This window comes from Pleurodeles waltl, chromosome 7, assembly GCF_031143425.1.
Source record: "Pleurodeles waltl isolate 20211129_DDA chromosome 7, aPleWal1.hap1.20221129, whole genome shotgun sequence".
In the NCBI taxonomy this organism is placed as follows: Eukaryota; Metazoa; Chordata; class Amphibia; order Caudata; family Salamandridae; genus Pleurodeles; species Pleurodeles waltl.
The window spans coordinates 911353148-911366712 of record NC_090446.1 but is presented as its reverse complement, the minus strand read 5'-3'; the positions used below and the strand labels follow the sequence as shown (position 1 = coordinate 911366712).

The 13565-nt window shown below is 44.6% G+C and overlaps 1 protein-coding gene across 2 annotated transcripts in view; it reads left to right on the top strand.

Moving 5' to 3' along the window:
- Window positions 1-13565, top strand: part of DCTN4 (dynactin subunit 4) — a 119981-nt gene that overhangs the window by 58212 nt on the left and 48204 nt on the right. For both annotated transcript variants that reach the window (XM_069199563.1, XM_069199562.1), the window contains exon 4: window positions 3962-4005. In XM_069199563.1, coding sequence (XP_069055664.1) covers window positions 3962-4005 — 44 coding nt within the window. The remainder of the gene's footprint in view (window positions 1-3961; window positions 4006-13565) is intronic.

Here is a 13565-nt window from a genome sequence, read left to right as displayed (position 1 = left end):
CTGTTGCCATTTATTTTGGGGGACTGGAAGCATTGCCATGCCCATTCTGGGCAATCCCTACAATTTAAAAAAAAAAAAAAAAAAAAAATCCTTGGTGCCTAGTGGGATTTCTGCCCCTGCAAGTGGCATATCGGGCCTATTGCCCCCAGAGGTGGACAGAAAGACTGTGCCATTGTTTGGGTGGGGGTGATTGCAATGCCTATGGGCAGCCCCAACCCTAGATGAATGTATTTAAAAAAAAAAAATCCCTGGGGCACAGATTGGGGGGCTATTGCCCCCTTCTTCCCTGCGGGGAGGATGGAGTGGTTCAGAAAAACTGAATATGCCAAAAATATAACGAGGGGAGCAAAAGCCCTTGCCCTGGCCCTTTGGGCCCTAACATAAAAAGGGTGTTGCAGTAGTCCAGTTTAGCATGGAGCAGTGATGTAACCACAGTTTTCTGTTGTTCTGCTAAAAGGCAAGGCACTTTATTGCAGCCCTCTCCTTTCTTTTCAGTAGTGTACATTGGTGCATATCCAGCAGGTCAAGCTGGTATGAACCGAGGATGCATTGCACTGGTCTTGAAATTGTGGATGCCCATTTGTAGGTCGACTTAGTAGTTTGTTAGCATCTTGTAAAATAACAAAAAAAATCCAAATCTATATACACATACATTTGGCAGCTTTGGGTCCGCTTTTTTCTGTCGTTGGCCTTTAGGCATGTCATTTACACTCTGTTTCCATCCATGATAGCTCACAGCATGGGCAGTACCATAGCAATGATGCCACTGGCCCTGCTACAAGTAAGAACATGGCCTATCTAATTATTGTCGGGGTAGTAAAATACAGCAAACATCATTGCTCTATGTGCCCCTCGGGGCTCTGGATCCTGGGGCACTGCACCTGCTGCACAAATGGTAGCTACTCCCTTGAGCATGGGACCACTCAGCCCTTGAACTTTGGTCTGTGAGTGACATTGTTTGCCTGATCACATGTGCACGTCTACCTAAAGATGTGTGTTATAGTGCTGTTTAGTTTCCAATTTTCACCTTTTATAGATCCCCTTTCTATTTCCTTCTACTTTATATTTTCATTCTTAGAACATGCACAGCTCCTTAGCGCCTACAGGGCACATACAGCCGATGTCGTCTGCTGTGCACTGCATATCACCCAGTCAGTGCTCTAAACCAGAAGGCCATCATGGAATGGTGGTGTCTAGCGTATCATTGTTTTACTATTACAGGATGCCAACAAGTTGGTTCTATATGCGGCGGCCATGCTGGAACTTTAAAACAAGGAAATACCATGTGCAATTCCATGCAGGACGGCTACCCACTACTTTGTTTAATGTTATTTGTTATTGAAAGCATATGACCTCCATGTTTAGGTGCCAGCATATTTTCTTTTTTCTACTTTTATTATTTTAATATACCCTGCAGATGTTGAGTGCGTTTTATTATGGTTGTGCAGGTGGGTAGGTGCGAGGGGTGACAGGGTATCCATGTTGAGTAGTAAATGCCTGAACCCATCAGTGACTGAAGAGGCACTTTCATTTGTGAGTTAGACGTTTTGGTATTGTCAATTCTTGTTTGTATTAAGTTAAGAAACCTTAAAACGGGTAGGGAACATCCGATTGTGGAGGTAGGAGTAGTCAAAGCACTCTTTCAGACCGTACACTGCCATATAGAAATGGTGATAACACTCCAACAGCTAAAGTAAGTTAACTTTCAGTTTTACATTTTAAGATGCTTTGACTACTACTGTCCTCAACGATGTTCTTTTATGTTGTACTTGTTTTCCCTTTGAAGCGTTTCTTCCTCCTGTATCTTCGACAGGTCTCTCGCGAAGCTGAGCTCCAGGTATTCCTTTCGTTTAACATCTAGGTGGCTACATTGAGAATGCTGCTACTTGGCAGCTGGTGAGCGTCTGGGCGTGATGCTTTTGCGCCGACCCTATGTTCTGTCAACAACCATTGCTCCCTGAGTATAGTCCCAGCTGCCTGAAGCAAAGGATGCAGCTCATTTGTGGCTGGTTCTGTGTGTATTGTTCAGGTTCGTGTTTGATTCGCTTCATGTCCGACTCGGCCATTTGCATCCTTGAATGGTCGATTAGATAGTGAGGTCTATTTAATGGTCCTTTAGTGCTACGAAGCAGAAGACGCTAAATGCACTCACTACAGAGGACCCTGGATTCCAATGATGATTCAGTGGGTGTCCACAGAATTCGAAAGGTTAACAATCACTGGGTTAAAGCCAGTGCCTAATTTGTTAATAAAAAGGTGCCGGTGCTCAAAGCCCTTCCCTTAAACATGCGGCTGGCGCAACTAAATGTGCGAACACGGAATACTGAGGCAGCGTAATCTGAAGCCATCTCGGGCCTCTTCAATCCATTTAAAGCCATTCCTGCCACTTCAGCTCACTCTTGCAGCTTTCTGCTTTCTCGCATTGAGACGCTTTTTCGTTTTTCTCTTCCTCCGTCTTTTTCATATGTGTATTTTGCTTGCAGTAAATGCTTGAGGCAGAAAAATAAGTGCCGACCCCCCCCCCCCCAAAAAAAATAAGTGCCAATGCTCCGCACCGAAAACAACAAGCACAAATGAAGCACCTCTTAAAGCCATTATTCGTTGTGTTTCTTCAGAAGATGTCCATAGTGTATTGTTTCTGATTTAGACCTCCAAAATCTATTTTCTCCTTTTGATTTCTTTTAAACGTCTCCCACAGCCTGATCCCTGCTTGAAAGTGACTGCAATCCAGGAGTACGTAAAGTACTAAATCTAAAAGTCATAATTTTAGTTATAGTTGAACGGAGTCCTCGTGCGCATGCCAAAACAGTCCTTTGCAGTCTTTAAATGCTGGGCTGTCTGCATTTTCCTAAGAACGTAAACTTTGTGTGCTATACACGTTCCAGCCTCCAGGTCGCGTCAGCCTGCTCTTTGGGTACAAATACATTCCCCAGTGGCTGAGTGGCATCGAAAGCGCGTCAACTGGGCTGAAAGTCAGTGGTGATTTGTACACAGGTCGTCAGTTGTAAGATCCAGCGCTTCGATATTTCTTTGGGATGTGGTTGTTTTATTTTGTTTGCTCTCTTTCTTCCTGAGATTAATTGGAATAATTCCCAGTATTCCCTTTGGCGGCTGCTTAGTTGTCATGCAATATTTAATTCCCTGTAAACTGCGTTGGCGAGCCACAGCACGTGTGCTCTGTGGAAGCAGCCAGGTGTTCCGAACTAAACTGCGCGTGTTATGACAACACTTTCTTTTTGGGAGGGTGTGTGGAAATGCCGCGGAAAGTCGTGTCAAATTAGACCTATCCTCCTTAGTACGGCCATTGTAACCGGTCGCGCCTGAAAGTTTAACAAATACATCCCTGGCAAAAGTGTTCAAAACAGCCCTGCGCTGCAAGAGCGCGTGAATAGAGGGAGGCGGGTAATGGCGTGATCGGCTTGTGGCAGCCCACCCTGCTCACAGCGGAAGTGCCATGGTGGCATCCGGTCGTGGCAACTGCTTGTTAGATAGTTTATCACAATATCTGCATTTCTAATGTTCTGAAAAACACACACACCCATGTTTTTAGGCAGATACTCTGTTTACAGCTACATTAACCAAAAGGAACAATCATTATTTGGGTGGCTAACGCTGCACGGTCTGATCCACCAAAAACATGATTTTTTTAGCTTACAACACTACAAACCGCATATCTATTTGAAGCAGTTATGAAATTGTCCTTGAAGTATACACTGTTCGCCCCCGCAGCCGTCTTAGTCCATCACAGATACCAAAGGTGTATCGAGGTTTTTTAGTTTTGCTGCAGTAATTTGTATTTCTTATCTGCTGATGGTAACGAGTGCAGCAAGTCAGAAGCTAAGTCGGCTATCTGGTTTGCGCACCGACTGGATTGGTAAGGTAAACCGTTCCACATGTTGTTTAATACATTGATTACAGTGAACTTAGCAAGACCTAATATATGTATGCTTTTGTTTTTCAGCCAGCGGAGGTTGGCAGGAGCCAGATAATCCGCACACACAAAGGGTAAGTGAAGAAAAAATATGTGGGTACATTGTGCGCGTCTGAGCATCTTAACTGGGGCATTTGATGGCAACGCTTAACAGTGCTCCTAACAGATTTGACCTCTTCATCACCATGCGCACTTTTTTCTGGCGGTGCCAACCCACCAGAGAAAGTAGATGCCCCTGTGATAAACTTTCCAGGAGGTACATTCTCGACTACATGCTCAGAAGCTGTTACACACCATGTTGTGGTGCATGCTTTTTAGAGAATGGTGCATATCAGCTTTCAAAGTACCTCTGGCTGGTGTACCATCGGAGCTATTCATTACACTCTTCTCCAAGAAACAGTGTCACCAAATAAGTACTCCTTGTTTTCCATGCCTCTTCTTTTCATCGATTGCGGCCTAGGACTTTAAGTGGTTGTATAATTAAAAACAAAATGCTTTTACGTTAAAAAGAAATCATAATATTGACACCCAGATAGCTTTAAAAAAATTATATTCTGGAGGATAGTTAAAATCTTTTAAGACATGCGCCGTAACTGTTCTCAAACATCAACACAATACACACATGGGGAGTTTTGCAGATATGGCAACAAGGAACAACTTTGATATTGGGCCAAAAAATGTCTCATTAGAGCAAGAAGCGACAAATTATTTAAAAGGTACAGATTTATGGTCTGGATGTGCTTGTCATTTTATTGAGCCATGGTTACCCCAGCTGTAGAACTTCAAGACAGTTTGCTAGTGCACATCCCACCCCGCCTTACATTCAGCCATGTTATTTTTTGTGCAGTGAAGAATCTCCTCTAAAGCATGATCTCGTCCTCGTTGACAACCAGTAACAAACTGAATGTGGGTATCAGAAAACCTTTAAGCTGATTCATCACACCTGCCGGAAGCAAAGTTTCTACCATCATGATAGATAATAGATGCAACATCAAAAGCAGAACATTGTGTTTGGCTCACAAAGTTCACTAGAAACGCCAGCCTCCAAACGCACCTGACATCAGGAGACCTGTTGTCCTCTATCTCCTCAGTTCTTGATTGACATCATTCCTACCCAGATCCGTGTCCCCTCCCCTTCTCTCTACACAAACCCACACGTGGGTGTGTGTGTGTGTGTGTGTGTGTGTGTGTGTGTATATATATATATATATATATATATGTGTATGTATATTCATTCAATGGCATGTGTAGCTTCAGATACACATGTGGTGCATATATCCCCATCTAGTGTTGGGCTCTGAGTGTTACAAATTGTTTTTCTTTTAAGAAGCTTTTTTGAACCACGAGATAGTGACTCCTCCTCTTGTTGATAGTGCGCATGGGCATCAAGTCCTTTGTTAGATTGTTTTCTTTCTCTTCGTTGGGTTTAGACGTGTTCCCTCTTACTCCGGTAGATTTCAGTTCGGTACTATCTGAATTCCTCTATCTTTTCCTTCAACGTCTGTATTGTTTTTCAAATGAGTTTCTGACTGCACTCGATCAGATTGTAGTGTCTGGATCGAATAAACACCGTTTCGGGCGCCCGTGCCCTTCTCTGGCCTACAAAGTCACAGGCTCATGGATCGGACTCCATTTCAATTCTGTCCTCGGTCCCACGCCAAGTTCCCATACACCGACCACCATTTGGTGTGCTACTTCTGCCTTTCTCCGGACCACAAAGAAGAGACCCGCAAGGTGTGCCGATACTTCCGATCCAAGAATGCCTTACAGGATCGAAGAGAAAGATGGCTAGAGATGGCATCGAAGTCAGCGGAACAAACTCTCGAAATTTTTGGTGAGGAAAAGGCACAGACTGCGGTCTCCATCCTGGACTCAGACTCCAACTGTGACTCAGATGGGGATAGCCAAATTATACCTCCGGCGCAGTATGTGAGTACACCAGCCCTTTCCCATCAAAAACATCTGAAAAAATCACAAAAGGCCTTTGGTCCACCTCTGCTTAACAGCCATGGTTCAACCCAAAACCAACATATCGTCGACCGATCCTTGGGTTCAGTGCCGAAAAAGGCCAAAGCTCACTTTACTGAACAGACTGCCACACCTGTTTCGGCATCGAGTTGAAAGACGGAGGCTTCCACTTCAGAACTGAAACGGCTAGTACCACATCAGAGCCGAAACACCCACACTTCTCTTCAGAGCCGAAAAAACTTTCACCTACGGTTCAGACCAGTTTCTCAGCCCCTTTAAAACATTCCATCACCAAGCTTTTGGAGCAGTCATTGGTGGGAAGCAAACAAGTTCCATCTTCAGAACAAGAAACAGACATTAGACCAATTCTTGAGGTCATGGACCATAAACAAAGGAGAAAACAGATCCAAAAGGATACAGGGGGGGATTATTGCCTCTCCTCCTATAACAAAGAGGAAACTAACATTCCAGCAAACTTTGGAAACTGGCCCTTCACCAGCGAAGATACATAAACATAAGGAGAAGCCAAAGACTGTGCACCAACCTTCTCCACCGCATTTGCCCTTTCTTCCCTCATCTCCACCACCATTATCCACAAAGTATTCCACACAATCTCCTGTCTCATCACATGGGGATTATATGGATGGTAATAATTATAACATGGACCTTTGGGATTTGTATGATTCTGACCCAATTCCATCAAATGACCCAGATCTGTATCCCACAAGGCCGTCGTCACGTGAAGACACCACGGCCTATAATCAAGTCATTTCCAGAGCAGCCACATACCGCAACATACACATGCACTCTGAGCCCAAAGAAGAGGATTTCTTGTTTATTTCCTCTACACATAAGCAGTACCAATGTTTGCCAATGTTACCTGGTATGCTAAAACATGCTGACAATATTTTTAAAGAGCCAGCAAAAGCAAGGGTGTTAACACCTAGGGTGGACAAAAAAATATAAAGCTGCACCATCTGACCCTGTCTTTATATCCCAGCAACTGCCACCTGATTCCATTGTGGTCAGAACAGCTAGAAAAAGAGCAAATAGTCAGTCTACGGGGAATGCTCCTCCTCCTGATAAGGAAAGCCGCAAATTTGATGCAGAAGGCAAAAGGGTGGCAACTCAAGCTGCAAATCAATGGAGAATTGCCAATTCCCAAGCTCTTTTAGCCAGGTACGATAGGGCACATTGGGACGAGATGCAGGAGTTCCTTCAATACCTCCCTACAAAACATAAAAAAAGAGCACAGCAGGTAGTTGCAGAAGGTTTAGCAATTGCCAACAATCTGATTAGGTCTGCATTAGACGCAGCTGATACTGCAGCTAGGAGAATTAACACAAGTGTCATAATTAGGAGGCATGCTTTGTTGTGATCATCAGGTTTCAAACCTGAAATACAACAAGCGGTCCTTAATATGCCATTTAGTAAACAGCAACTATTTGGGCCTGAGGTGGATACCACAATTGAGAAATTAAAAAAGGACTCAGAAACTGCAAAGGCCATGGGTTATACAACACCTTTTCGGGGTACTTTTCGCAAGCTCCAGTTCAGAGGAGGTTTTAAACCCCAGACATCAGAGGCCTCTACGTCCCAACAAAAACAGGGACGACAATATTATTTCAGAGGATCTTTCAGGGGCTCCTATAGAGGACACATTTTCAGATCTAGGGGCAAATTCACTACCACAAGAGGTGCCTCCACCTCTTCAAAGCAGTGACTACCCCTCTATCCCCACACAGCACACATCTCCTGTGGGAGGAAGACTGCAATATTTCCATCTTCATTGGGAACAGATAACATCAGATCAGTGGGTACTGTCAATTATCCACAATGGTTATTGCCTAGAACTCATTTCTACTCCACCAAACATCTCCCCTCGTTCACACAGGCTTTCTCCAGAACACATGGTTCTCGTAAGACAAGAAGTAGAATCTTGTCTACTCTAAGGAACAATAGAGGTAGTTCCCATCCCCACCAGCAAGGAACAGGAGTATATTCTATATACTTCCTCATACCAAAATAAATGGCACTCTCAGACCAAGCCTCCATCTCAGACCTCTCAATCAGTACATTCTCTCAGAGCATTTCCACATGGTCACCCTACAAGATGTCATTCTCTTATTACAAAAACAAGACTACATGACAGCATTAGATTTAAAAGATGCTTACTTCCACATTCCTATCCATCCAGCACACCGCAAGTACTTAAGGTTTGTGATTGCAGGCAAGCACTATCAATTCAAAGTGCTACGCTTTGGAGTAACAACAGCACCAAGGGTATTCACAAAATGTTTAGCAGTAGTTGCAGCATACCTCAGAAGACCGCACATACATGTCTTCTCCTATCTAGACGACTGACTCATAAAAGCCAGTACCATTCAAACCTGTCAACAACACACACAATACGCAGAAGATAGCCTATACAAGCTAGGGTTCACAATCAATTACTGTTGAAAATGGCCCTTTTTGCAGGGTCATCCCCAGTCTTTTTGCCTCCTTCCTTCTATTTTTTCTGACCTGTTTTTGTTGGTGTTAGGACTCTGAGCACTTTACCACTGCTAACCAGTGCTAAAGTGCATATGCTTGGTGTGTAAAGTGTACTTTTGATTGGTTTATCCATGATTGGCATATTTGATTTACTGGTAAGTCCCTAGTAAAGTGCATTAGAGGTGCCCAAGGCCTGTAAATCAAATGCTACCAGTGGGCCTGCAGCACTGGTTGTGCCCCCCACATTAGTAGCCCTGTAAACATGGCTCAGACCTGCCACTGCAGTGTCTGTGTGTGCAGTTTTAAACTGCCAATTCGACTTGGCAAGTGTACCCACTTGCCAGGCCTAAACCTTCCCTTTTACTACATGTAAGGCACCCCTGAGGTAGGCCCTAGTTAGCCCCATGGGCAGGGTGCAGTTTGTTTAAGGTAGGGCATATACTAGTGTGTTCTATGTCTTAACGGTGGAATACTGCCAAATTCGGTTTTCACTGTGTAAGGCCTATCTCTCTCGTAGGTTAATAGGGGCTGCCTTTAAATATCCTTAAAGCGCAGATTCCTTTTGAGAGCAGATGAAAATGTGGAGTTTAGGGTCTCTTGACTCACAATTTAAAAATACATCTTTTAGTGAAGTTTGTTTTTAAATTGTCTGTTTGAAAATGCCACTTTTAGAAAGTAGGCTTTTTCTTGCTTATACCATTCTGTGACTCTGCCTGTTTGTGGATTGTCTGTCTGGGTCAGTTTGACAGTTGGGCTGTTTTGCACCTCTCTAGACAGTGACACAAAAGGGGGCAGGAGTGTAGCCTGCATATCCTGATGAGCCATTAGAGCTAGAGAGGAGGGTGGAGTGGTCATTCACACCTGAAGGGACTGAGCCTGCCCTCACACAATGCAGTCTCCGACCCCCTGGTGTGCGTCTGGGGCCTGGCCTGGACAAGGAAGGATCTTGTTAACACTTGAGACTTTGCTTTGAAGTTTGCCAACTTCAAAGGCAGGACTAGGTATAAGAAGACCCAAAACCCCAGACTTTTAGAATCTTTCTGGAACCAAGTGGAACCTCTGCCCAGGAGAAGAGCTGAAGAACTGAAGGAGGAGTACTGTCCCTTTGCTTTGTTGCTTTGCTGGACTGACCTGCAGTTGCTGCTTCTGCCTGAAGAGTGCAAAGGGTGAACTTTACTGTGTGTCCTGCTTGAGAAAATTCTCCAAGGGCCTGGAGTAGAGCTTGCCTCCTGTTGGAAGTCTCAGGGACACCAAAGACTTCGGTTTCCTCGACCTGCAGCACTGGGAACTGTGTGTTTTATGCTGTTCAAGAGGAGAAACCAGTGCGATGCCGCTGGCCTGCACCGTGACCTGCCAACGCCACATGGAGTCTCGGTGCCCCACTTCGCACCGTGACCCTGGTCTCCCCGACGCCGTCATCAGACTTCTTCACTGAGCCGCTGCTCTCACCGCGACCTGTGGGCCCCGCACTCCGGCATTGCCTGCTCACACCGCAGCCTGGGTATCCCCGACGACGACACTCCTGCTGATGCCAGCGCCAGCACCATCGACTCCTGTATTGTCACCAGGCATTCTGCCTGCACTGTGGCCTGTGGACACCGCTCGTGAGGGTCATAAAGCACCGTCCCGCACCGCACCGCTGGCTTGGGCTTACCGACTACAGCGCTTCAGCAACGACGACGACGCTGCCTGCACCGTGACCTGTGGACACTGCACGTCACATCGCCCCACTTCGCACCGCAGCCCTGGTCTCACCGACGCCGCTGGATGCAGTCACCGAGCCTCTGCCTGCACCGTGACCTGTGGACCCCACACGTCGCGTTTTCCCGCTGTGCACCTCCGCCCGACGCGATCCACACAGGCGCACCTGACTTCATCAGCCTGGAGTTCGATCCGCAACGCCTGTGACCTCAAGGGCTCTGACTCCTGCACCGACTCCGGAACCAACACCGCAACACCACTCTCCGGAGCTCACCGCGAGGATCACGACACCCTGCAAATCCAAGGTACTGTTTGTGGGTCTTCCCGACACCATAGACGGCCCGCAATGCCACGGCTGGCCTGAACTGTTGGTTTTGTTGATCACGATGCCGTGATAGCCCCAGGTGGAGCTATCGACTTCAAGGAACTGTATTTTTGAGTAAGTCTTGCAGAATTCATATTTTAATACTGTATGTTGGATTTTTATCGTATTTGGTCTTGTTTTATATAGATAAATATTGGCTATTTTTCTAAAACTGGTGTGGAGTATAGTGTTTTCACAGTGTTACTGTTGATGTGCAAATACTTTACACATTGATTCTGAGATAAGCCTGACTGCTTGTGCCAAGCTACCAAGGGGGTGAGCATGGGTTATCTGAGCGGGTATCTCCCTTATCCTGACTAGAGTGAGGGTCCCTACTTGGACAGGTTGCAAACCGACTGCCAACTAGAGACCCCATTTCTAACAATTACCAAAATCTCACCTTCAACCAGCACAAATTCAACCATATCTGGGAGCCGTTCTTAACACTCAGTCAGCATTAGCCTGCCCAAATTCACAACAAATTCAAGCATTTCACACTCCTATTTCCCAATTACAATTCAATCAAACTTACACAGTAAGGTTTATTATGAAGCTATTGGGAATGATGGCATTGTGTATAGCAATAGTGCCCAATGCACGTCTAAACATGATTCCCCTACATCATTGTGTCTCACAACAATGGTGTCGGGCACAGCGTCAACTTCACGATCTAGTGTTGTTGGAGCGCAAAACTTAAAACTCTCTGCAATGGTGGAAGCACACCAATTTATCAAAAGGACGGCCATTCCAGGATCCAGTGCCACAGACCTAACTCACCACAGATGCAGCAATGACAGGTTGGGGAGCCAATCTCAACAATCTTAGCATACAGGGAGAAAAGGAGAATAGTTCAGCAGACTTACCACATAAACCATTTGGAATTAATAGCAGTGTTCCTAGCACTCAAAGCATTCCAACCACAGATCACGCACAAGACCGTGTTAATAAGAACAGACAACATGACAACAATGTACTATCTGCAGAAACAGGGGAGGACACACTTATCCCAATTGTTCCTTCTAGCACCACAAACAATTTGGAAATGGGCGATTTACAATCGCATTCAACTGTTAGTGGAATATATCCCAGGGATACACAACCAACTAGTGGACCTCTTAGCAGGGCACAGCAACAAATACACGAATGGGAGATTCACCCACAAGTAATTCAACAGTACTTTCACATGTGGGGAACACCAAACATAGACCTCTTCGCAACAAGCGAAAACACGTACTTCCAAACTTCACATCCAGGTACCCGCACCCTCTATCCAAGGGCAATGGTCTATGGATCAATTGGTCAGAGATATTTGCTTACGCTTTTCCCCCTCTCCCACGGATTCCATTTCTGGTCAACAAAATTCATCACACCTCTCTCACTATGATACTCATAGCTCCCACGTGGGCATGTCAACACTGGTACACAACACTGTTGGATCTTTCTGTAGTACCACATCACAAACTCCCAAACAGACCAGACCTATTGACTCAGAACAAAGGTCAAATCAGACACCCCAATCCCAGTGTGCTCAACCTGGCAATTTGTCTCCTGAGGTCATAGAATTTGGATATCTACAGCTTCCATTGGAATGTATGGACATTCTAAAGGAAGCACGCAAACCTACAACTAGGCAGTGCTATGCAGCTAAAAGGAAACGTTTTGTATATTACGGTCAACCCAAAAACATTAATCCACTTAAACCATCAGTACAGGATATTGTCTGTTATTTGCTTCACTTAAATGAATTTTAATAGATGAATATGCTAGATTTGCTTTTTTTTTTTTTTTTTTTTTTTTTAACAGCAATAGCCTATCTCCAAAACAGACAGCATACCTCTCTGTTCAGAATTCTTGTCATAAAAGCTTTTATGGAAGGCCTAGAAAGAGTTATTCCACCTAGAACTCCACCAGATCCCGCCTGGAATCTTAACATTGTGCTCACAGGGCTTATGAGTCCACCATTTGAACCCTTGCATTCTTGCGCTCTTCAATTTCTCTCATGGAAAGTTGCCTTCCTGGTAGCAATTACTCCCTTAAGGGAGAGTAAGTGAAATTCAATCATTTACTTTAGAAAAAACATTCTTCCAAATTCACAAACACAAATCCAAAATGTCTACCCAAAGTGGTTTCACCATTTTACTTCAATCAGTCAGTGGAATTGCCAGTCTTCTTTTTACAGCCAGATTCAGTTGCTGAAAGAGCTCTCCATACTCTTGATCTTAAAAGAGCTCTTACGTATTATATAGACAGAACAAAAGATTTTAGAAAATCTAAACAGCTTTTTGTGGCTTTCCAATAGCCTCATAAAAGTAATCCTATTTCAAAACAAGGACTAGCCAGATGGATAGTAAAGTGTATTCAAACTTGCTATCTTAAAGCTAAAAGGCAACTATTAGTAACTCCTAGAGCACATTCTACTAGAAAGAAGGGAGCTTCAATGGCATTCTTAGGCAATATACCAATGGCAGACATATGCAAAGCAGCCACATGGTCCACACCAGACACATTTACTAAGCACTACTGTGTAGATGTGCTATCTCGCAAACAAGCAAATGTTGGTCAAGCAGTGCTTAAAACACTATTTCAAACTACTCCAACTCCTACAAGCTAGCCACTGCTTACTTAGGAGAGAACTGCTTTTCAGTCTATGCACAGCATCTGTATCTTTGCTACACATGCCATTGAACGGAAAATGTCACTTACCCAGTGTACATCTGTTTGTGGCATGTAGTCCTGCAGATTCACATGCACCCTCCCTCCTCCCTGGAAGCCTGTAGCCATTGTAGTACTTTATTATGTAAATATGTATATACATTGCATGGACATCTCCTTTACTCACTATATATCTGTACATATACAATTCTTCACTCCTTACTTTACCCTCCTGCGGGAAAACAATCTAACATGCCCATGCACACTATCACCGAGAGGAGTCATTCAATCTTGTGACTTGAAAAAGCTTCTTCAAAGAAAAACAACTTGTAACACTCCGAGCCCAGCAGTAGATGGCGATATGCATAGCATGTGAATCTGCAGCGCCACATGCCACGAACAGATGTACTCTGGGTAAGTGACATTTCCTATATATATATAATGTCAAAGGTTAAA